Raw genomic sequence first — 25,214 nt, forward strand, 5'->3', positions numbered from 1 at the left:
CCGTGGCCTAATCGGGTTACACCATCATCTATTACATCAGAACAGGTCCTTTAGGTCTGGTTTGGTTTGTCCTGGGTTTAGGTGCAGATAAGTACGCGTAGACATAAGAGAATTAAAATGCCAAGTTTGATTTTTAAAAGTACAAGTACAATGGGCCGTTATTCTGGATTCTTATCTTAAGGTCATATCTTGTTGTTTATATGACCAGAAAAGTTGAGGTCATATCAAAAACAAGAAGCGGCTGACATGACCTTAAAGAGAGCCAACCTAGAAGCCTGGACCAACAATAAGCCAGGGTCTGAACTCTCTCAGAGACTGGGTTTTATCTAGTGAGCTACCTACTCTTTTTTACATTAGGATTTTCAGTAATGTCTGCAGCCATACTTCTACTCCAGCGTGATAAATTTTGAGCCAAAGTACATTTGCAAAGGCTTATGCTCCTCTTGTACTTAAGTAATTTACACTCTCTGACTTGAAAAATGTTCCAGGTAAGTGGCAATTCTCCTACTTATGCAAAATGTATCCGCACTCCTCCTCCGTCTGCTTTTAAGATGGAAAAACATGCAGCAGTTTCAGTTTCAAACACTTCTGCTGTCTCTCTGCATGGGGAACATGGTGAGCCATAGGTCTAGCAGATACCATTCTGGAAACTGGGTCACATCACACACACACACACACACAATATGTTACATAAGCAATACAGGTGGACATTCATACAAAAAGGGGGGCTGCATTCGGAGCCATTTTGGCTACTTTCCACCATGCACAATACATTTTCAGCTGGGAACACAAAAGAAATCCATCCATGCAATAAACCCAGGCAGAAAGAAACAAAAAAAAACAACAGAGAGAGATGTGTTACGAACCGAGTAAACAAGACGCTGTTGAAAAAGCAAAGAGAAGAACAAAATGGTGGTCTGGGATTGAGGTGGAGAATTCATACTCAAGCTCTGAACCCAAAAAAGGGAGGGAGGGGGGGGGCTAATAGTGTTTCAACTTCAATTGAACTGCTCTTACCTCCACCATAATGTGAAAGGCGTGCTTGTTGAAAAGGAACATAAGAAGCAAACAGAGAAATTATTTTCTGTCAGTTAGTGGATGAAATAGAGGCAGATAAAAGGTTGGAGATGAGAGGTCGTCCCTGAACAACCCTTTGTTCCCCCTCGTACTTCGGACCAGAGCTTCAAAAGCTATGGTCTGAGACACGTGGAGGGCCACAGGTCTGTCTGTGGTGTTTGTAATCCCACATCCCCTCAGAGAAGGTGTTAATAAGCATGGCACCAAAGGCAGGATGGCACATTTAAAATGATGCTCTTAAGCAGAGCAACTGAAAATGGACTGAACAAAAAAAAAAAAAAAAAAAAGGTTCCTTGATCACAGTGAAACTAAACAAACATAAATGCAAAGTTCAGAGCAACAGCACCCCAATGACAGATGCATGAAACTGCTCCAACGTACCCACAAAAGACGCAGAAATGTGAATGAAAGCCGCTCGGCTGAGGAGATTAACACAGAGCGAAAAATACGTCTTTCTCACAAAGGCTGGGTAACACAATACGCGAGCTTCGGTACCAACACCAAAACATTACATTTTTTGATACCTTACTTTGAGAAATATAATCTTTTGACATATAACAGAAGATGCTAGAAGCTCAAATGTTAAAACACAAGGAGCCGTAAAATAAAACAATCTAAAATTATGAATATTTCAATCTCAATCAGGAACTATTTGATCAAAGAATAAATTGTATTAGCAGATTTTGGTCAATACCAACCAGAAAGAAGACAAATTTAAGACAATTATCTGTAGATTTCACTTGGCAACACTGGCAGAAATAAGAGGTGAAGCAACAATCAAGTCAAAATCACAACTGCGTAACAAATCTATGCTGTCTAATTTGAATTTCTTGATGCAAAGGACATGTTTGTTGGGGGCGTTCAGGATATCCAGGAGTCCACTGGCCTTTTAGGAGTTCTTTGGAAAGCTGCACCCAGACAAACAAGATGTAAGTAGCTCCGTAATAAAGAAATTGATGAGATTTTGGTCAGAATCAATCTGTGAGATGGATAGAGATAAGAAAACAGGGTGCAGGTTGAAAAAAATGGCCAGACTTATGTTTAAGTGCTCCGGGCCTCTCCGTGTGAAAGCTGTGGGTCTGTGTACTCAGACAGAATCAATTCCAGTTTGCCTCCACTTCGCACTGTGGTGTGAATAATGGAGGCTTGGTGGCAAATATGCAGTCCGTGATGGACCACGATTATGACATAATGACAGTGTGCAATAAAGTTACTTTGCCGCATATAATTTCCCTGCATTTCACACTGGGTGTAATCTTTTTAACGGTTGTAGAGTCTACAAAGTAATGCAAGAAAACCAGCCTCATTCTTTATGAACTCCACCCTAACCCCCACCTTCAGCCTGGCCCAATGTAAAGCTGACAACTATATGTTAAAGTACAGCAGGAGCTCTTCTCACTAGCTTGGTTTTCTTTCTTTCTTCAGTGGCTTCCATCGTAAAAATGTAAGAAGAGAGCCGTGATAATGACTCCGCTAATGATCATTAAGCGGGAACAATTACTTTTGCATCATGAAGACTGCATGTTTCATTACCTTGCAAAGAAAGTAATGGCAGCAACTTTTCTTTGACTGACTATAAAGTCTTCTTCTCTGCAGAGAAAGATGGGAACAAATTCAATATAGAAGACAGAAAAGTAACGTGACCGTCTTTGTGCTTCTAAATCTAAATGTGCGTTTATCTTTATGCTGTTTGTCAGCATTGTGTGTATGTTACGTCTATGTCTGTGTTCAGACTGCAGCTGCTTGTTTATGACATAATCACATTCCCACTCCTTTTAATTACGGATTTAGATTAAATGTGCGCAGTGTGATGCAGAGCTCTGTCCATTTTAAAAGACGCAACACTGCAGTTAGCACATGGAAGAAAAAACACCTTGGACTGAACTGTAATGACTTCCCATACACACAGACACTTCAAAATCTAACGAGCAGGTGAGAGCAATTTGTTACTGTCACATAAAGTCCAGCTAGACTAAACCCATAAAATGTCTTCTGTTTTTGAAGTTTCACCCAGTTGCTGAAAGTTGATACGAAACATAATGACAGGAGTTTTTCATGCAACTGATGTCTCTTTCAAAAAATACAGACAAAATATTCAAATTTCATCTGACAAAGCGTTTTAGCGGTGTTCACACAGTGAATTGCAAAAAGCCGTCCACAATTTGTTAAGTGCCTCTGGACGACACTTGCATAAGGAGTTGTTTATTTGTTTTCTTGCCATTTTGAACAGCAGGCGTATTTCAGATATCTAATAGTGCAGAAGAAGCCGTGAAATGCCTTCTTATATATTGCACGGCCTGATTCAGTAACCTGTGGTGGAACAGACGGGGGTTGCGGTGTGTTTTAACTCTCAACAGTGCGAGAATTGCTAGAAGCCGTCCTCGATGACTTTGCAAGAGTGAGCTGTTTGAGTGATTGTCGGAGTCACCTCTGCTTTTTTTAATACAGCCTGTGGTGCAACACAAAAACACATTCTTCAACAACAACCAAAAAAAGGAAGAAGATAGAAATAAATCCCTCCACATCTCCCCTCCCGCTGCATCCATCTCTCTCCATCGTCTATATTGAAAAACCTGGTTTAATCAATTACAAAGCAAGTCATGGACGCCAGAGCTACTTCACATATATCAGATAGTGATTGCTAATATGTTTGTTTTAGCCTCCGTAAAGCAGCAGCTGGGTGAGGTTTACTGCATCACCTCCTTCCAGAAAAGCATATGAGCTGACTTTTAAATACATTCCTGTTCGAGTGACCTCCTTTCCTTCTCCTGTCCTTGTACACCTACTCATTCATGCACTAATACACTGCTGCATGCGCACGCACACGATTACACACATCCGGCATGACTTCATTTGTTCCATCCTGGCTATTTCATTTCATTTTCTTCCCCTTGTGATTTTATGAATATTTTAGGGTTTTTTTCCACCGTGCCATCATTAGTTATCTGATCCACTCTTCTTTGGTCGTGATCTTGTTTTGTTTTATGTTGTTTATTTATTCATTCATCTGTTTCCAGGTAAGATGTTTCATAAGCCTCTTAGCAGTGTTGTTTTTCCAAGGAACATTAGCATTTGTCTCCTGATTGTATTGTGTCACTGTCTTTTTATCTCTTCCCTGTTATGCTTTAGCACTGTGCAAATACAATAACTAAGTTGAGAGAATTGCATGTCTCTCCTCACTCCCTCCCCCGCACTCCCCACCCACCCACCACCACCATCCTCTGAGGCAGAGCTGCAAGCGTCTCTGTGTTTAGTTTTGTTTGCCTATATAAAGCCTCATCAATAATGCAGAGGCCCCTGACTCCTCTTCCATACGGTGGAAGCTCTGCATGGGTTTTCTTTTTCCCCTGCTGCCGAGCAGCAGAGAATATAGCTCTGCTGCCGTCGGGTTAAAGCCGCCTCAGAATCATAAAAAAAAAATAAAAAATGAATCAGGAACTTGGCAGAACAGCCTTAATCTCAGTCCAACAAGAAAGGAGATTTGAGAAATGTTTAAAGGGTTTGCGAAGGTGCTGAAACCAGCTGCTTCAAGTGAAGACATGAAAATGATCAAAAGCATTGATATGACGTTTTTCCAACCAAGCAGCTCCTGAAAAAAACATGGCCGAACAGGAAAAGAAGAAATAGACTGAATAAGTGAGCAGTAATGAAAGGTGAACTATCAAAACTCTATTTTGCCAACAATTATTTCAACCTAAACAGCACAATATGCACTCAGAATTGAACGATTTTAAAGATTAATTTGAACCCTTTTGTGTGATTAAAAGCCTGTCTGACACAATATGAACCCTCCCAATTACAGTCGACTCCAGACACTCGAGTCTGCTGCATTAAAAGCAAGTCTGAGGAGTGTTTGTTCAGAGAGAGACTCGTGGAAAGAGAAACAGACAGAACCAGGGCTCCTCTACTCCTTCTACACAACTTTGAAAGAGGAAACTGAAAAAAGCAATTATCCCAACGTAAACTCTCCACACAGTGTGTCTGTTCTGGCTGACCGTAGCCGTGTCCTTCTGCTGCACAGGGCAAGAAAGGCCAAGGCTGTTTCGGCCCACTGAGAAACTAGATCAGTGGTGAAGCTGAAGGTTGGTTAAATAGAGGAGGCTGAGCTCTGTGTTTGTACTGTATCATACTAAAAACCTCAAACAATACAGTCTTAGGAGCAACTAATGAGCACTGAGTCGTGTAGGAAATAAATATCATCAAAATCGACCGGAGCCGAGACATTTTACAGGAATAACTATCTTGGTTATTGCTATGTTTATTTCCAGGCTTTTGTGCTCGCACTGACAGTATGTGTTTCCAGGAGAGAAATCATTTGCCACGCAGGAACCGATGCGTTTTACATTTCCCCTTTGTTTGCAATTAACAGAAGAAGTGGGACGCGATGGCCACCACGGCTGACCAGACAAAAAGAGAAACTCTAACTGCATCAGCAGCAACTTCGAAGAAAGAGGACACCACAGTCCCTGCTACACTGTTTGATTGACAGGTGACCTCTGGAAATGCACTACAGTGATGACAGGAGCAAAGACAATAAAGTGTTTCATTTTCTCATCCCGGTAAGACTTACATGTGTGGGGACGAGGGCAGCCGGGTAGGCCAGTTTGTGATGTCTCCACATCCAGAAGGAGAAGAGGACGACGGCGGCCAGGCCTATGATGGGAACCAGCGAGTACAGCAGGGTGCTGAAGAGCTGGGGCTTCTGGGGAAATGGGTTTGAGGTGGCTGTGGGGGGAGAAAGAAAGAGACGAAGAAGAAGCATTAATAAGAGAGGACTTATAACTGGCTTATTGTATCTTCATAGAAACAAAAATAAAGCAATGAAATATCAAAAAAGGAGAAAAGAGAAAGGAAGAAAAAGACAAAAGCAGGATGCCTCATTGGCCTGGCATTGTGCTGCACTGCTACATCATCTCTAAGTGCAGCACTAACTCTGCTTACAGCTTACTGCCACTGTGCTTAGGGATCATATCAATGCACGCACACACAAACACACATGCAGCAGGATTAGCAAATCCATCTCGTGACATAACGTAATCCGCCTGCCAAAAATAACAGAGCTCTGAACTGTGTCCGACCCCAGCAGGAGTCGCTGGGTGACGCCTGCTGGCTCAGCCTGTCCTCCCATCACAAGGTGTGACAGTCTGATTCGGCAGTGCTGTCAAAACTCCGACGCTCGGACGCCGACCGCCACCGCCGTCCTCGGGGTGGGGGTGGAGAGGAGGAAGGGAAAGAACGGGTTGGGGCCTTAGGGGTTGCACCAGCTGCATTGTGGGACTCTCAGGGTGTTTGCCAAAGAGAAAAGTTCTTCTCTACAGGGTTTCTGCAGGTTTCAGAAAGCCAAATTTAAAAGGAATACAAAAGAGACAGACTGGCCTGTTGGACAATTTAGCTGTAAAGTGCAAGGACACTAGAATTGCCATTGGTTAGTGAATGAACACAAACTATTCAAATCCCGCTGAAAAACACTCCCATTATTGTAAATTCTGAGGTGAATAAGTGCTAATTACTTATTTCCGTCTTGTTATTTGTCCTCTAGTATTGTTTTATGTGCTGCTGTATTGAGTGATAGCAGGCACTCTGCTAACTCGTAGCAGTAGTATCGTATAATGCTAACGCATTAGTAAGTATAAATATATTAATATTAAGGCAGTGGTTGGCAGTGATATGGATTTAACTGCAACATTTTCACTGGATTTCACACAATCAGACAAACTTAAAGACATTAATCAAATTTAATACTAATATATATAATTTTTAATCTCTGGCTTTGTAGCTGAATCATCATTTTGTCCAGGTAAGAACATTTCCATTTGGCTGCAACAATTACAGCACGTCTTTTCTTGTCTTTTATTACTTCTTGTATCCATCCTCAAATCCTCAAATATTTTTTAAGCCTTGAACACCTGGAAGCTCAGCAGCTGGCAAATATCCAGTACATTACATCACACACGCTTTGTGGAGGGTTACGTCTTCAAAGTAAAAGCCTGGATGTTGTGTCAGTGTTTTGAGATGGTAGGAAAAGGATAAATAAATATCTAACTTAACAAATATTCGACAAAACATGTGCAACTTTTCTCTCTCCTGCTTTTATTTGTAACTCCTGGTTCACCTGAGTTTTTAAACCTGAATGCACAAATAATATAAGAAAGCTGAGACCAAAGAAACCCCACTGTAGGTGTGGCTGCAAGACGAACCAGGTGTAAACACTGTAATTATCAGTGGGATCAAGCTGCACGTTGGACTGTACATACTGTAGGCGGTTGAATGGTGCGGGTCGCTCTGTGGGGGCGCTTCAGGGGCGTACAGGAACCTCTCGTTGCACATGTTGCCTTCACAGCAGCAGAAGAAGACGTCGGGGCTCTCCTTCCTCTCCACACACTCGTTACTGCAGAGGACACGGAAGCAATTTCATTTTTTTAAGTGGGAGTGAGTGCACACACACACACACACACATCATATGCACGCACACTTCTGCTCAAATGAAGCGGCATGTGCTCACACACTTACTGCCGAAGACATGATGTTTTCTAAAAAGCATACACACACTTAAACACACTCCTCTCCTTCCCCTCCATTCCCTCTCTGCCGCAGAAGATGTGAAGGAAAAACATTTATAAAATAACTCCTACACACGTCAATACACACACACACACACATGCAAAGAAACACGCATGTACACTAACAATCACACACACCAACACTCACTCTCCCTTTCACACTCACACAGTCATCAGATAAAAGCCAGAGGAAGTGGCAGCCGCCCTCGACTTGCTCTGGACTCTCCAGGGAGGCGAGGCGGCGCCGTCTGAGCAGAGGTACCCAAACTGTGCGGGCAGCAGAATCTACAGCAACTTTATCGCTCAGGAATCAAAGGAAAACACAGGCAGAACTGGCTCAAACCAGCATCTGATGCCAGGTTCATGTTCTAGCAAGGAAGAAACGATAATAATACCCTCTATTAATATCTGTTTGTTCTGGATGCGTACAATCAGGCTGAATCCATTTTCAGTGGAGATTCAGAAAGCATTTCCTCGGTCTGTGGAAACTAAAAATGCGGCCTTGTGCAAGTCATTCAGATGGGGGAGCGTTCAGAGGGACAAAAACTAAACAGCTACCTCATGATGGTGCTGGTTTTGTCTTGTTTGAGGGACTTGTGCTGCTGCTTTCTGTTAGAAAATGAATGGACTAAAAAGTGCAAACATGTTCATTTGCTGGTGCTCGAGTAATGTTATCTGCTGATGGCCTTTTATATCCCACATCATGGATAGTGCCAGTATTCAGTTTAGTCAACTGGTGTTTAATTAAAGTTTCCTACAGTTTGTTGAAATGACACCACAAACTTCTCTGATAGGTTTTCTTATTGCAAAATGGTATTTGCACTTTAATTTAAAAGAGGAACTTAAAAATATACATTAAATGATCAAAAGCAGGCGAGGAAGATTTTTTAAACTGAACTAAAATGTGTTTGGCACATAAAATCGGATGCAGTATTTTCTGTTTTTGAATGTACGCTGTACATGGTGAAAATGGAGACAGCCTGACTTTGATTCAGAGTATTTTCCGCTGCTTCCCGCGTACCTGTCGTAGCAGTTGACGTCGTCCAGCCAGCAGCCTTGCTTGACGACCTCCACGGTTCCCGAGACGTTCTTCCACGTGGCGAAGCAGTGTCGCCGCTTGTCTTTCTCGCCATAGCAGGGCTCGATGCCGCTGCGGTTGGTGCGCTCCTTCTCCCAGCTGGAGTTGTAGTAGGCGCATTCCTGCGTCTCCGAGCGTCCCAGGATGGCACCTGGAGAGGACGAACAGGGCAGTGGCATTGTTAAGACAGACGTGGGGTAGATAAAGGTTAAAAAATAACAACCACTCTATCAAATATTTTACCAGGTCCCTCAAAAACTTGTGAACGCAGCTGCTGAATTTGGGGATTTACAAGCCACTGTGGCTGGGAGATGAAAAAGTTATTTTCCTCCTCTGTCATTGACAAAGAAGATCATTTAGTTTTGTATCAATAACTGGGCGAAAGACATGTCTTTATAGCCTGAAAGCATGAGATATAGTGAAGTCATAAAACATTTAGTAATAATAAAATTCACTTCTGTGCTAGCTTCTTTATTTTATCCAAGTTCCCAAGTGCTTTTGAGTCAATACACCAATGAAAAATGAAAGCTTTTCAAAGATGAACAATAAAAACCTGCCAGGCATGACTGAGAAAATAAGTCTATAGGAAGAGAAACCAAAATCTGGTTCACAAACACAACACAGCCCAGCCAATCCACGTCCCTCCCCACCAAAATAAAGGAGACTCTGATTTCCTGCGGACAAACACAGACAGCAGCTTTTGGCAAACCGATATCCAGGGGAAAATACTGCATGACAGCTCGTCAGTTTAGCGTCGCTGCTGCCGCCTCTCATCACCTGTCAGACAGTTAGTCCAGTTTAGACTGCTGACAAGACTGAAGATAGTCAGCCTCAGTTCGCTTGCTTCCTGGTTCAGACACACAGGAAACCAGGATTGCTTCCTACGCATCCTTTTGTCCCTCTTCCTAAAAAGGTGCAATGAGTTTTTATTGTTCCGGTGTCGACTCTCAGTCACACAGATGCATTGTCCAGTGCTCATGAGAAAGGCTGATTTTTCTCCTTTTCACTCCAACATTTCTGCTGAAAAGAGGTGTATAGAAATAGGATCTTTTATGTATTTGTTTATATTTTATTTACTTTTTTTTTTATTCTGCCAGCCTGCAAGGATTGGCACTCTTAACCTTACCGGCTTTTATTTATTGTTGCTTTTAATGTCTCAAAAGTGCTCCGTGATTTAACAGAAAAGCACAGCACAAATAAAGAATAATGCTCCAATTTATGTGATCATTATCCACTCTCCTCTGCCAGTGAAATAATGTCGCAGAGCAAAAGTGTCCTGTCTGCCCTGACCGTGTCTCTAATCACAGTAGCTTCCAGAAATTAGGGCTTAGCTTGTGTAATGGAGGTTACCTTTATGAAGATCATGTATTTTTCAATAAAATGGCTTTTTAAGTAATGCCAGTTAATGCCAACCCAGGCCCTGGAAGCGCCGCAGGTCTCTTTTCAACTACATTAACAGCTGCAGATGGAAGAGAGAGGAGAGTGGCTACTTCACTGGCAGGCGAGGTCACTCTGCCTCTTAGCAGCACTGACGGCATTTTTTTCCCTCGTCAAATCCATTTCCCATGAAGCCCCAAACTATTTCACAGCAACAGGTGCAACTGTGAGCTGTTGCCTGTGTGATCGAGAGCAAATGGCAAAGAGAGAGAAAGATGGTCTGGGCTGATGACTGAGTGGAGCCCAAATAAGCGTACAGTGTGTTGAAAATGCAGAAATAATTTATATAGAAACACATGTGAACATTGAAAAGAATGTACGGAGACATGAAAGCAAAGAAAAACACAAGTCAATATTCCCACAGAGGTATTTTATATCTGCTCGTGGAAAAAATGAGAGTGCACATAAGCATAAATACCGCCTGAGGGAGGATTGCATCATGTGACACCATGTGCTCTTAATTTCCCTCCCTCCTGCAGACTCTTTGAAAATGCCTTTAATGCAAACAAATCACTTTCCAGATCTGTTTTTAATTGTACATTTTGTTTATTCAAATAAAAAACATATTTGACTGCACAAAATTAAGTTGTGGAAGCAAAGTTTGAGTTCAAACCGCTGCTTGAGCAAAATCAAGCCAAGGAAAAAGGAAAATTAACTAACTGTGTTTGTTAAGTTTATCCACTCCATCAGGCCCCTCAGCGGTTTACGTGTCCATCGTATGGCGCCTGGTTTCTATTCTTCCTATTCTTCCTGGATGGGGATGAATGCGTCGCTCCCTTCACTGGCTCTCTTGGGAGCTGAAGGCGATAATTACGGAGAGGTATGCGGAGGTAAAGCGGAAGGTTAGCTCATTAGCCACTTCTGGCGTAACAGCATTAGCCTTGCTAGCGCTGATCCCCATGGACGAGGTGCTTGGCATTCGCATTTCCATTTTACTCGGAGTGATTTACAATGAATGCAGCAGAGGGATAAGCCCGAGTTCCAGTATCAACTTCATTACAAGCAACTCATAATAATGAGTGTGCAGCGCACGGAAAACAGGTGGAACAAAATACCGTACGTTTGTGTTGCTGGAGAACTGACGGCGGATAAATAAAACGTACTACATCATCTAGATTTATCAGATTTTAGTTTGTCTCGAAAACATGTAGAAACCTACTGAAGGTCACGGTAATTTAAATAATAATAATAAATATTTAATCATAATACAAGCCATGGTTTCAAATAGGGCTGAAACTAACGATTCAGTCCCTCTCTCTAGAATATAGTGAAAAATGCATCAAATCCTCACATTTGAGAAGTTGGAACCAGCAAATGTTTGGCATTTCTGCTTGAAAAATGACAGAAACAATTAATTCATTATTAAAATTAGAGAGTAATTGATTAATTGACTAATTGTTGCAGCTCTAGTTGCTGCACTGACACAAAGGCTTACAGTGTATACGCACTAAGACAAACTTTGCCTTATGTAAACTGATGTATTTCTAAATATGACAGCGTTCAAATGTAAAAAGCGAGACAAAAAGCCTGCCTGTCTTTGTTCTTCAGCCAAGGCGAGCTGCAACACCTCAACAGCTCCATTGATAACGCCTCCATTCAAGGTATTACACTGTGTGAGAAAGAGCCATGTGAACTGCAAATACAGCGCCCCGTTGTAAATACAGCCGTTTAGAGCGCAAATCAATCGCTTCTCTGGAATGAGGTGACAGCACAGGACGGCTGCCTATAGCGCCGTGTGCCAAAGGTGGGCAAGAGCGGCCCGGCAGTATGGCGGATATGAAGGATATGAAGGATATAAAGCAGAGAAATCAATCTTCTGACAAAGTCGCAGCTCAGAGTTCACTAAAGCGGATAATGTCACTGAGTGCAGAGCCTACACGAGCGATTGTGCAAGGACATACAATAGGGCTTCCACCCACAAGCACACATACGGGCAATAAAGAGAGAAGCCTCTTTGTCTCCGCGAGATATTTCACACATGGAAATGTCAACCATGAGTGGCACAGGCTCACTTTGTTTGTAGAAATGAAGGTTTGTTGGAGAGAACGATCGAGAAAGAAATACGGCATTGGGTGACGAGCGGGATGCTGTTAAATCAAGGCTGTCCTCTTAGTAATGACGCAAGTAACATATATTTAATTCATTACATACGAAAGGAAAACGTCACCAAGTGTCAAAATAAAAGGATGGAAAGCTTTGAACGGAAGGAAAATAAATGAGCTAAAAGCAGCGGCGTGCTATTTGTCTTAATCAACATGCCGAGCTAATTGATAATAACGGCTGATTGTGAGACCACGATGGAAGGTCAGCTCAACTGGCACAGACGACATAAACATCTATTTAAACTTGATATAGAGTCCATGCATAATCTACATCATAGTGAGGCCACAATAAACCAAAGAGTTTTTGTGATTGTAATTTAATTGATGGCCTCCTCCAAAAGGAAAGCTTTGTGTGTCCTTTCCTTCGTCGAGATGAATATTTGCTCACAAGGGACAGAAACCGAGACTATCAATAGACGTACAATCAGTCAAATCACTGAGGCACCTTACGGAGTGTATGTTTTTCCTCTTCTCCTGAAAAGAAATGACCACATAGCATTTAATAGCGGTTCCTTTCTCTCCTCCAGTCATACAAGAGATTTATCAAGGTTAACCGCGACCTACTTTAGCTGCGGACATTTCAGCAATGCCTCCCCTGCAAAACGTCTAAACACCCGACCCACTTCTCAATCCGCTGGGGCTTTTTCTGAAAAACTGCTTCTCACCCCTCGCTAGCTGCCTGGTGGCTCTGAAAATTCACTCTGACATTTTAAATTTTACATTTTGGGCTTTTAGCTGATGCTCTTTTCCACAGTGATTAAGCTCCCAGTTCCCACCGAACTTACAAGAAATGAACTGTGAGGATGCAAGAAATTCCTGCAACCACAGAGTGATCAGATACGGCAATTAGACAGGATTTTTTTTAAAGAACAATTAGACTGCAAAACAGGGGATGTGATTCACTAGAGACAGTGTAATATGAAGATGAAAAAGATTGTGAACTTGGCAGAGATGCTGCGACTGGAGGAAATTACTGATTATCTGCAGCCGGCTCTGAAAATTCAATCTTTTGTACGGCGGCCAAGAGGTCACGTTAGGTAGAGGCAATTCAGGGAACCTGCGACACTGCCAGCAGGACACAGAGGGTGATGCTCTCCTCTTTGATAGCCAGGTGCACTGCGATAGACCTGAAGGCTGCTGGAAAAATAGCCAACTTTCTGCAGGCCCGAGTTCACCCAGAGCTTCACACCACATCCACGAAATTGATTCAAGCTTCAATGTTCAATCACTCGGGGCAAGTTTGCAGCAATGCCACGGATAATTGACTAAATCATAGTTAAGAAACAAGTGACACAGGTTGTTGTTAAGCTGGGGTCAAACTAGCAGAATGAATGACTTCTTTAAGATGCCGCAAACTACTTTTTCTTTTCTATTTGTGTTTTTGTAAAATTAAGATACTAACAAGTTGTTAAAAAGGCCAAATTGAGTATGGAGTATTGAACACACAAGGGGCTGCACACCAACGAAAAGAAGAAATGCAATCATGGAGGTCTGGTTTAATACATCAACAGGATTTTTGCCTCCATCTTATCCTCCATCTCAACAATTACAAGGTAAACTGTAGAATTAGTGCTGACAGTTGAAAATGATTTATTACAGCAAGAGATAAAAGTTTTGAAACATGTCAAAGAACTAAAAACATCTTAAAGATTGCTTCAAAATCCCACGATATAAAGTTTGGGTTTCGGAAGTCCGCTGCCTTATTGGTTGTTTCCATTATTTCTCTCTTCAATTGTGAAATGTGACCATAAGCAATTCCTCCTCTAAGCATGTCCTATTATGAGCCCGAGCTGAGTAATAGCACAAATTCACTTTCTTACTCAAATGACACGTACTCTCTCGACCGCCGCCTCCATCTAAAAACACAAGCCAGACTTCCGAAGAGGAAACAAAAATCACAAGGGAGAGCTACATCAGATCCTGTGTATCAGCACATGTCTCTTTATTAGAGGGCTACAAGGTAGGAGCCACGCGGCAGAGATGGTTCTGGTCTGATCTGCGGCCAGGCCAGTGAGGTGCATGCTGGGTGGGAAATGACCACCAACCACCTGCCAAATGTTGGAGAAATTTCGACTAGGCCACTTTGGCAGGTAGCCAGCTGACGCCCGGGGGTTTTGTTCTCTCTGCTCCAAAACTAAAGCTGGCTGGTGAAACAGATAAAGTGCCTGATTAATTTAGGAGTCCTTGAGCTTGTGTGGCAGGAAGGGAAAAACAGTTCTGTTCCTCTGAGTTTTAACAGCAACACTAACTGTAAGGAGAGGAATAATAACACCTGCTAAAGAGGCTCCACTTTAGCCTCACAGTTTTGAACACAAATCATATCTCTATATAAATAAACGTATAACTGGCCCGTCTCCATTGCCAGTTGTGTTAACACCACAATGATTCAACCTATACCGCGTTCAAGAAAGCTTTGCTGCTCCAAACACACCGACAGCTTTTTTCCTTTTTCTTCCCGTCACATGGGAAGCTTCACAGTGATCTCTGGGTAACACCACAGCAGCACTAAGCTCCACAGATGCAGAAAAAGAAATTTACAAAATAGTAATAATTGCATTAAAATGTGACATTTCAGACCCAAGAACTGTCCGTCAGGCATGTTTTGCCTGACAACTGCTGAGGAATACAAGAGCTAATATCCAATTTCCTCTCTGTTGCTGGTCACAGGGGCAGGCTGTGCTGCACTCTGCTCTGTAGCCTCATAATGAAGTGGCATTTTGGCGGGCCAGGCCTGCACTGGGCGCTGCATGCACCGAAGTAGGTAAACAACTCATTCATCAAGGCTTTTTTTGTGTGCCTGCCAGGAGCAGGGATTGTTCGTTATGATGGAATTTGTTCTAAGGATCAACTTATCATCTGCGTCCGGGCACAGATGAAATAGATTTGAGGTGATGTATGGTTGTTCGGGGCGCTGGTTTGTGTGGGAATATGTGCGACCAGCGCTAAAATCAAATGTGAGTGATGGTTTTTGAGTAGCGTTGAATAAAGAAGTTAGGCTCTGAGGCCAGGGGTCAAAAAGCTTTCTGCAGAGTTGGCCTCCTGGCTTGCCAGCAATGCTTGTTGTTGCTGCTGATGCAATTTGACACTCCTCCCCCACATAACTCACTCAAGACACAACTAAATACAGCTTTCGCATGTGTGAATAACCACATACATTTAGGAGAAAACTTCTAATCATAGTAGCGTTAACACCTTGCTGCACCCAGTGAAAAAAAGCGGCGGTAGCGTCTGAAAAACGTCTTCCATATATCCTGCAAATATTCTGCACTAGTTCTGTCATGTTGTGCAGTAGAGCAGCAGAAGAAGCAGTCGAGTTTGGACTGTGAGTGTATCAGAGCGATATGGAGGGAGGGAAATTGAACAATTTGACATGGCTTCGAGGTCAAGTTGGGTTCAGGCAATAAACTTTTGTAAGCTGTAACCTGGATCGAGCTACAAGCCTAAACAAAACCGGCTGAAATGTAAGTCCTGCGCTGTACTCTTCTCATAAAAAGGTGGCTCATTAAACAGATAAGTTACTGTTACGAGCATGTTTTTAGATTAAAAAAAAAAAAAAGCTACGTGTCTGCGTGTAATTTCCCTGCAAGATGGAGCAAACATTTGTTGTGTTGGGGACAAGACTTGCATCTTGTTGGCATATCATAATGAGCAAGCAATGAGATTACATTGAAAAAAAATAACAATTCATTTGAACAAACTAAAGGCAGCTATACTTCTCCACATCCAACGTCTCTTTTTGCACCACCGCCATCAACTCGAAAACACAGGCACTGCCGGTTAGAAATGCATCCCACCACTTGCCTTTAGGGCAGCTCCTGGCCGGCATGGATAAAGATTTTTTACACCATTTATAGCTGTTTGACTATCACAGGCATTAGGCACCAAGTGCAGCATGGGGGGGGGGGGGGGGGGGGGCACTGGCCCGCGGCGAGGTTACCACCTGAGTGTATACTGCACACTATTTCAGAGCTGGTGGCAGATCCCATTGCACAAAGTTCGATAAGAAGTTAGCTTTGGTGCTTAATCTGCGTTTCTGTGATGTGAGATATATCATATAATAATCACAAAAATGATTATAGAAGAGATGTTGGAGAGTATAGAGTGGTCCAGAGACAGGTGAGGTTTGTCTTTTGGATGTATTTTAGTGGAAAATGTTTATTTTCTCCAGCAGGAGTGGTGATCTAGTTGCTGTGGCTGAATGAATAGAGGTGCCAGTCTAGTCTGTGCACAGAGACGCTCACAGCCAGACTACCTTACAGTAGACAGTCATTTTACAGAGTACTTGCTGGAGTCCTACGTTAATGCTCAATCAGATGGTGTCGTGACATGGCAGGGGTGGTCGGGTTGGCCTGGGTGAGCTGGTCACAAAGACTGCACTCTTTCCACAGGCAGGAGGAGGGGGACACGGTAGAGGGGGGGCATTGAAAACCTCAGCACTCAGCAACTGAATCCAATCCCTTTAATCCCCGCTGGTATGCCCGAGCTACAAACGCCCATTGGTCTTCGCCTCAATTAGCGCTGATGGGGCCGGTTGCCGGACGGGTCAGGAGAGCGCCTGGGTCTCTCGCCGTGAATCGCCGCAGACTGTACCGTTTGTACAAGGAGCACATACCAGCGTAGCCCCGTGTCCCTCGTGCGTAATGGGCTGCAGTGGGCCGCTGCATACCGTACATTCTTTACAGAACGAGCAATTTAAAACTCCTTGTTATCTCTCGCAGGGTACTGTAGAAGGATCTGCAAAACCCCCTACACATCCCCCGCCTGCCCCTCTCCCCATCCCCTCTGTGCTTGAATTGTTTGGATTTATTTGAAGGGTGTGTTAAGTGCCACTTGGGCTTAAAGCTGAACCGTGTATTGAGTTTGCAGTGATATAGCAATATCACAAAGCCTGCAGCACGGGCATTTCAATTCATTTTTATAAAACAAGCAATCAATGACTGAAGTATGGTGGGGGAGGGAGAGAGGCACAGAGAGAAGGAGACTGGCAGACAAGCCATTATATATATATATATCTATATATGAAGAGGAGGAGATTGGTCCTTTGTGAGCCCAGTCCAGTTCAGTGAGAGATTTCCCATAATCCACTGCTGTAAAGCTATTGAGTGTGCTCCAAGCACCCATCACAAGGTAACACAGACTTACAATAAAACCTTTAAAAACAGTGTCACAATTCATAATGCAAATAGCATTACAGCCAAGGTAAGCAAAATATGACACTGTGTTCACCTCCTGCAGCTTTTCTTACAGGAGAAACCAAAAAGAGGAGAGACAGTCTTGAAGAAGTACAGAAATCCACACTGTGGTGAAGGTTAGCTGCTGCTGATGGACCCCCCCCATTCTGAGTCATCTCACGTGGCCCTCCAAGACATGTTGTCTGCCGTTCAATTATGTTCGCTGTTTGCACTCGCCGGAGTTCACATTTGTACAAGACAAACCAATAAACCGTTGGGAGTCAATAAACCCCCCCTCTTTCATCCATCCAGCCATCAGACGACCTCGCTGACTCCCGGCTCATCTTTATATTTAGTGTAAACTAATGACACATACTGGTCACGAGGCCCCTCGCAGCCAAAATAAAACACCAACACTTGTGTATTTTTAATTGAGATTATATTACAGATGCAGTAAGCTAAGAATTTGACTCCCCTCGATGTAGAGAATAACCATAATATATCTGCAAGGTCTATAGTTTTGTTTTATCGATGCTGATGATGACTCAGTGATTACCAGGCACTGCTGAGATTTCAAAACTCTCTTTCCCGTCAGAGGAAAAAAACTTGTCGACAAGTAAGAGTTTTTCAAGACTGAACAAATCCCCTCTTCACCTTGCTGGCAATTCAGACGGAGGTTTGAGTTACAACTGAGCCCCCAGTGTCAAAAGACAAGTGAGCTACAAGAGCTTGCATTCAAGGCAAAAAATTGTTCAAATCAATAATTAAAGACCTGTTGATGTTTCTGCAGGTCACGTGGCTGCTGCTGCATCCTCAATGACATGTGAGGTTTATTAGATAGTGACACAAAGTGACAGCAACAATAAAGGCGGGATGATGAACCAACAATCTCACGGCACGCCGAGTCCCAGAGACACCATTACCCCTTTAGTGGTTTTGGTGATAAGAGGTTAGAGCGACCTTCATGACAGTGAGGAATCTTGGCAAGAGATGGATGAAGAAGAGGAGGAGGAGGAGGAGGAGGAGGAGGAAGGAGGGAGCGTAAAGCAGGCGAGGACCCTTGAGAGAGCCTGAAACAAGAGCATGATGAATGTACAGCTCGCAGTTTTTAATCAAGGATCAAAGCAGGGCCTCTCCGTCTGAGCAGCCAGCCTGTCTAGACTGAAACTCTCCCAAGCACATAAAGCAACATCTGCAGGATGCATTAATTACAGTAAAGGACCGTTCTAGACCGCTCTCTGGGGTACCGACACATCAAGTGGTCTAGACTTAAATCGTCTTATGGATAAAGCTATTCATATATACAGGACTATCTAAGTATATCACCGCATATCTCAAAAAAATAGGCTCCACACTAAAGGTGGTGCTGTTTTTTCAACGCTGGACTTACTATCTTCACTGTCATTTGTTTTAATTTGAGTCAGTAACGGTTACAGGGGCAATTCATCGACTTCCCATTAAAGAGGTACACTCGATCTGCATTTACATTTTAAGCTTTTAGCTGATGCTCTTACCCGACATGACTTACAATAAGCTGAGCAGGTAGGGTCCTGCTCAAGGACGCGTTGACAGGATGAATGCCTGTAGCGGATGTCCAACATTTGACCTGTTGGTTACAGGGTGGACTCTGTGGCTTCCTGTCGGCCCCACTGACCCACTTGTCTCCTGCGACTACACAGTGAACCAGGTATAGGCACAGATCACGAGGACGAAATTACTGATCACAGAAACGTATTCTTTAAGTATAATTTGATCCACAATAAACAAGACGATTAAGATATAACAATTATTACAACATTAAGCAGAATAATCAGGATCACAATTTTAGCGAGGGACAGAGCGTCTTCCTCTGTCTTCCTCCAAGGAGGTGAAAGCTGAATTAAATATGCATGTTTTGGGGGTTTTTTTTTACACTGCTGTTACAATAAAAAGACTGATTCTTTGCATTTGCTTTGACCTGTTTGGAGGATCTAAGATTACTGCATCAGATGGCGTCAGCCTCAGAAAAGTACACTAAACTGGCTTTCAAATGATTTCCTCTAATTGCTTAACCTCTGTGGTGCTTTCTCAGTGTATTGTCCTGTGTGGCAATACTCAATGATAGCAAGAGCAGGTTGAAACAGATTGCTGCTGCTGGAGAAAATCCCCTCAATAGCAATTATGGTGTTTTGATGATTCTTAATTGTAGTGAAAGTTTAGATAGTCACTTATGTGGTGAGCGGCTTTTAAGAGGCCTTGGGCCTTCGAAATCTGTTAAATCTTAATCATGTCATTTTAAAAAGGTTACCTTCCTCGCCTGTCACACACAACAAACACGATCAATCAAGTCACTTAGAAGTTGATTTGTTTTCAATGTAGTTCAGCGACCACAGAAACTTGGCCAACATGTAAACAAGTTAAGAAGTAGTGATCGTAGCTGAACTTTCTTAAGGTCATCTGCACTTCTGTTTTTTGTCTTTCCAGCCTTTTTTAGTGTCATTAACGCCTGTCTCATGCAAAATAATGGATATTCAGTTGACTGCGGTTGATCAACATTTTCGAGCTCACAACAACCTCCAAGAAAAACAGAGAAAGCTTTGGCTTGTTGTTTGCGATCGATGGTGAGCTCCAAAGTCCTGTTTGGGAGATTATTATTGACTTCCACCTTAAAAACACAACTTGAATGCACAAACTGTATGCATATATATACAAGGTTTCTCTGCCATCACTCTTACATCACCAAAAAGCACACAAAAACCATCCATGTTGCTTGCAGGGTGCACAGAGCACAAAACACCTGGCCACGGTCTAAATTTAACACGACTGGTGGAGGGTCATAATTTCCCCAGCCGAATCTGGCAACATGCTGCTTTTGGTCACCATTTTACCTCCATGAACATGAACTGGTGCTTGTTTTTATGATGTTAAAGCACAGAATGATACACGACCCTGGAAGGAAGCAGTCTGACTAGTTGGGCCCGATGGGAAATCGAGGCTACATCTGGCCTTAACAAATACACCTGTGCTTTTGGAGCCTAATGCATAATGCAAGAGAACATATTAGAAATAGATAGGGGGGAAAATGGGACAGAGCTGGTAGCCGGCCTCTGACCGCTCTAGGAAACACCCAAAACACTGCAGCAGAAGGGTACAGGATGGTTGAGTCACAGTCAAAATTGTTTAAATGTAGTGATGAATTACTATTGCTTTAAATAACCCTGTTTTTATTTAATTTTCCACTGGTTTTACACTGTTGAAAATGTATTTATGTTTTAAAAGCCTTGTACAGAAATTCAGAGTAAAAGGCAGCCTTTTGAGCCATGCCACAAAAAAAGCTATTTTAAAAATGATCAGTATTGCTGGCAAAAGTTTCTCAAACGGATAGTTTCTCGCCTTCCACTCTTTGATTCAACTATAAAGTCAGTGCACTTGTCATGATTTTTAAGTAAATAAATAATAAAGTAAATAATCAACTCAGCCAGACAGAGTAAACATTACTTTTAGTCAGCTATCAGGACAGTTTGTTACGGCACACTTTGTCCAAAATAAACTGAATTTATTTTTCCTTGTGTTCACAGTGTTTCTGGGCTTTTAGTCTAACACTAAACACTTCATGTCTCGTAATGATTAACTGTGTCGGGGGGGGGGGTGTCATTTGCCAAGTGAAGCCAAAGGCAAAATGTTCACCTTGTCGGAACAACAAAGTTGTATTGAATTGTGCTCAAATGATTAATTGACTAAAAGAAACAACACAAAAACATATTAACCAATAACGAAAGGACGTGTTTGTTGCAGCCCTAAAAAGGTCAAATCTTTTTATGTCACGCATTTGTTCATATTTCAACATCTAGATGGATATTTAACACTTTGAGGTGAGAAGCCTCCCACAGCCGACTTCCGATATTGTGTGTATAAACGACAAATCACAATCTCAGGAAAATAAATTGATCATTAACTGCATGCCGGAGGTCAAAGGTCAGGGTTGACTACAAACCAACGAGCTCGGAGCTGAGAGACATTTAGCGTCTTGCTCAAAAACCCTTCAGCAGCAGGGAGACTTAATCTGGTGGCAGGGAAGTCAACCATTTCTTCCATTTAATGCAACTGGTAAATGTTGGCTTTCTCCAGTTGAGCGGGACAGAACACAGAGACCCGGGTCTGATGATCGACTGCGTTCAGATACCGTTTCAAGTCGAGTTTGATGTGTAGCAGAGCTGAAACTGAATCATCAGATCTGTTGTGCTGCTGAGGATTTAAAAAAAAAAACCCCAGAGCTGCTTCATCCTCGCCATATTGACGTAACCTTACACTGGTGTGCAAGAGGATCAATGTCTGTGTGAAACTGCTGCAGTGTACAAAAAGGGGGGAGGCCAAATGTGAAGGCACGAGACTCGACTTATCTGTCTGTCAGCCTCAGCGGTGGATACATGCAGAAATTTAAACAGCCATTTCCCCCAAATTACCAGCAAAACATGACTTTTTCACCGGAGTGTGACCTCTGCAGCCGCTGGTTGATTGCTTGAGCTGCATTCACGTCATGTCAGACCGAGGACGAGAAACAGGACAGGGTCTTGTTGCTTCAACTAAGACCCACTTATACTCATTAACTCGTTAGGAAAAATGAGACGGTAATAGGGTCAAACGGTCATGTGACAATACAAACCGTATAAGAAATACAACAGATATTGTTTGCTTTTAGTACGCATAATTGACTGTGTTGGCAAGGACATGATTTATCACTTGGTTTATTATTTGACGCATGTGTTGACACACTTCAACACAGGTCTAATTTTTAATCACCACCAAGTTTCTCTCAGCTCACATCCACATTAAATCTGACTGAATCTGAACGTGCCATAACTTACGAGGCAGAAGTAAAAGGTCACTTTCCAGTTCAGCGAAAAGGGGGGTTTTCAAACTCAACCCCAACGCAGCCAAACTTACACAAGAAGCCCATTTACTATCCTGTCACATCATCACGCTGGCACACAACCTTGACCCGCCATGTGTTACAGCAGCATTTAGACATGCCAGCATGGATCAAAACACTGGGCAGCTGCTGAATGCAACATTCAACCGGGTCAAATTTCACATTTCTGACTGTTTTTTTATGAACACGGACACCTTCTCTTCCAAATATAATACCATATCACATAGGCAACTTTGAATATTCATAAATATCTCATAAACTGCATGTAGCATGCTGATGCTTAATAACACTAATAACACTCATTTATCTATGACATGTATGCAAAAATACTGAACATTTGCTGTGCACAATTTCTTAAAACATTCATATTTAGGGCTGCAGGTAACAATAAATCAGCCAAATACTTTAATCAATCAAGTTGTTTGGTCCCTGAAATGTCTGCCTATCATGATATCTTTTAATTGCTTGTTTTGAACTACAGCAGGAGGCTGAAAGCAGTAATTCTTTCGGCATTTTGGCTTGAAACAATAACTCTGATCGACTAATTGTTTAAGCTTGCTTGCTTTTCTCAATTAGTTTGCGGTTGCTGGACAAATCACTAACTCATTCCTGCTTATCACTTCCTGTCAACCAGAATTTAATTTGAATAAAATAAAAAGGACCGTGTTGTTCAAATTGTTAGTTGCCAAACAACTGCAGTTTTAACAGGCAGGGTCCTCTACATTTTCTTCTTTGAATAAAATCTCTCAATGTTATCTTGAACCTTTTGGCATGTTGCAATAGGACTCATCAAATGGTGTCGTCTTGAGCTGTGCCAATTCAACTTGGATTTCATAAAGGTTTATTATTCCAACTCAAGTAGGAACCATTCATTTCCCCACTTCAGACAGTAATGAGCGAGTGGAATAATCATCTGCTGCACTGTGCAATACAGACAGCACCTGGCTTACACTCTAACCAACCCCAACTATTACCGTATTTGAGAAGCCTTTTAATTTCTACTCAAACGCTCAAAGACACCCCAGGGCTCGCTGTAAAAAGGACAACTCCACAGCAATCTGAGATTTGATTTTACCCTTTTCATTTCCTAAGTCCTATTTGGAACTGCTTTTATATTAAGCACACTGGATATTTTATGAGCCAGGTCATTCACTTCCAAACAGCAGAGAAAACCGGTTTTGTAAAGTTTCACAAGCATGCAAATAGCAGACAATAACACTTTACATCTTGAGAGAAACGTCATGCACTGCTTAACATTAATGCACCTATCCAGTAATCCCATTTCTGCTTATAAACAATAGGAAAAGTCTTTCCCATTACATACATTCTCTGCCTCCTGTCAATCACAATCAGGTCAAACCAACAGATAAGGCAAAGTGAAACTATGCTGCGTTTAAGGTCGTGGGTGTGTTGTTATTCAGGGCGTTACATCTAACACGGAGGTTCAAAGCACTGGTTTGGCATTTGTCACCTTTCTGTCATGGGAAGTAAACATCACAACAAATGTAAGTATGACGATACTTGTCTCCGTTTCCCACTGCTGGTTAGACTTTGCTGGCCCATTAGAGGAGCACTGCCCGGTCATCCACATCACCCCGCACTAATTTGGTGTCATGTGAGGAGAGACGGTCTCATTTGGGGAGGGGGAACAGGTTCACTGAGGCCTTAAGGTCCTCTGAAACACTCTACTTCATGAGCTGCATCCGTTGGAGCAACAATCCATCAAATGTGTACAATTAAACAGGAAAAAAAAACCACATTTTAACATTACAAGCTTCAAACTGATTCCCACTTTTACACAATGTTTAATTAGCAAAGTATTTAGTCTAATAAAAACTACAAATATCTACTGGCATGATGAATCCACACACATCCATGTCACAGATGTGATCTGCAAGAAACCCAGCACTCCTGAGTTGACCCCTTTCCTCCTTATCATCACCTCACTGACCCCGCTGGCATTCATTATGCATTTACCCACTGGGACGTGAGGACACATGAGGAATGTTCACCAGCATGAAGGCTGAAAGCTGCTCTGCTGCACTCTTTCACTGTTATAATACTGACTGAACGTGCAGTACAAAAGGGTTAAACCCACCTACACCAAGTTCACCCACCTCCTTACATGTGAATCAAACTTTCCTTGACCTTTTGAGCCAACGTAGTTGTGCATCAAAAGCTTTTTTAAGAGCCTGTTAAAGCAGATTATAGTTATTTGTCTTTAATTTGTTTTTATTTCCACTCCATGTGTGTTTACCAAATCTTCTTCATATCAGCCCCATCTACTGTTGGAACTGACTTTTTTTTAACTATATTACTGTCTGTACTGCAAGTTGGGCATCCACACATGGAGGATGCAAAGAAAGGGCACCAATAAGGTTGCATTGCACTGCATTCTCCACACATAACAACAAGCTATGCTTTTCACTCTGCAGAGGTAACAATAAGCATTGCACTGAGTTCCCCACAGCTGACAATAAGCCATGCATAACCCCCTCCACACCCACCTGAAGAGCAGGAGATGAGGAAAACGGCGAAGGCCAGTTTGGTGGCGTCTCCCATTTTCCATCCGAATCTGATCCTCTGACTAGAAAGAGAATAAAAAAAAACAAAAAGCCCCAAAATCTGAAAACGACTGAGTCAAATTAAATGTCTTGCTGCTCCAGAGAGCACTGTCTCTGCAAATAGCACATTTTTAAAATGTCAAAATCCAAAATATCCCAGGTAATGCCAGCCTTACTAGTCCAAAAAAAGAAGGGAGGAAGAGGAGGGGATGAAGAAGAGGAGGGGATGGTTGGTGGTATTTCCAGGTTTAGAGACAGGCAATGGAGGGCGACTTGTTGGCATTCAAGCCAGGGCTGTCATGTACTTGCCAGGTCT

The 25,214-nt window shown here is 42.5% G+C and overlaps 1 protein-coding gene across 1 annotated transcript in view; it reads right to left on the reverse strand.

The window, feature by feature from the left end:
* LOC139306472 (activin receptor type-2A-like) overlaps positions 1-24,896 on the reverse strand; it is a 32,967-nt gene extending 8,071 nt beyond the window's left edge. The window contains exons 1-5 of the mRNA XM_070930338.1: positions 24,842-24,896; positions 8,659-8,866; positions 7,332-7,465; positions 5,648-5,802; positions 1,018-1,041 (exon numbers count right to left, since the gene is read on the reverse strand). Coding sequence (XP_070786439.1) covers positions 1,018-1,041; positions 5,648-5,802; positions 7,332-7,465; positions 8,659-8,866; positions 24,842-24,896 — 576 coding nt within the window. The remainder of the gene's footprint in view (positions 1-1,017; positions 1,042-5,647; positions 5,803-7,331; positions 7,466-8,658; positions 8,867-24,841) is intronic.
* Between the last annotated feature and the right edge of the window lie 318 nt (positions 24,897-25,214).

This window comes from Enoplosus armatus, chromosome 24 (genome assembly GCF_043641665.1).
Source record: "Enoplosus armatus isolate fEnoArm2 chromosome 24, fEnoArm2.hap1, whole genome shotgun sequence".
NCBI lineage: Eukaryota > Metazoa > Chordata > Actinopteri > Centrarchiformes > Enoplosidae > Enoplosus > Enoplosus armatus.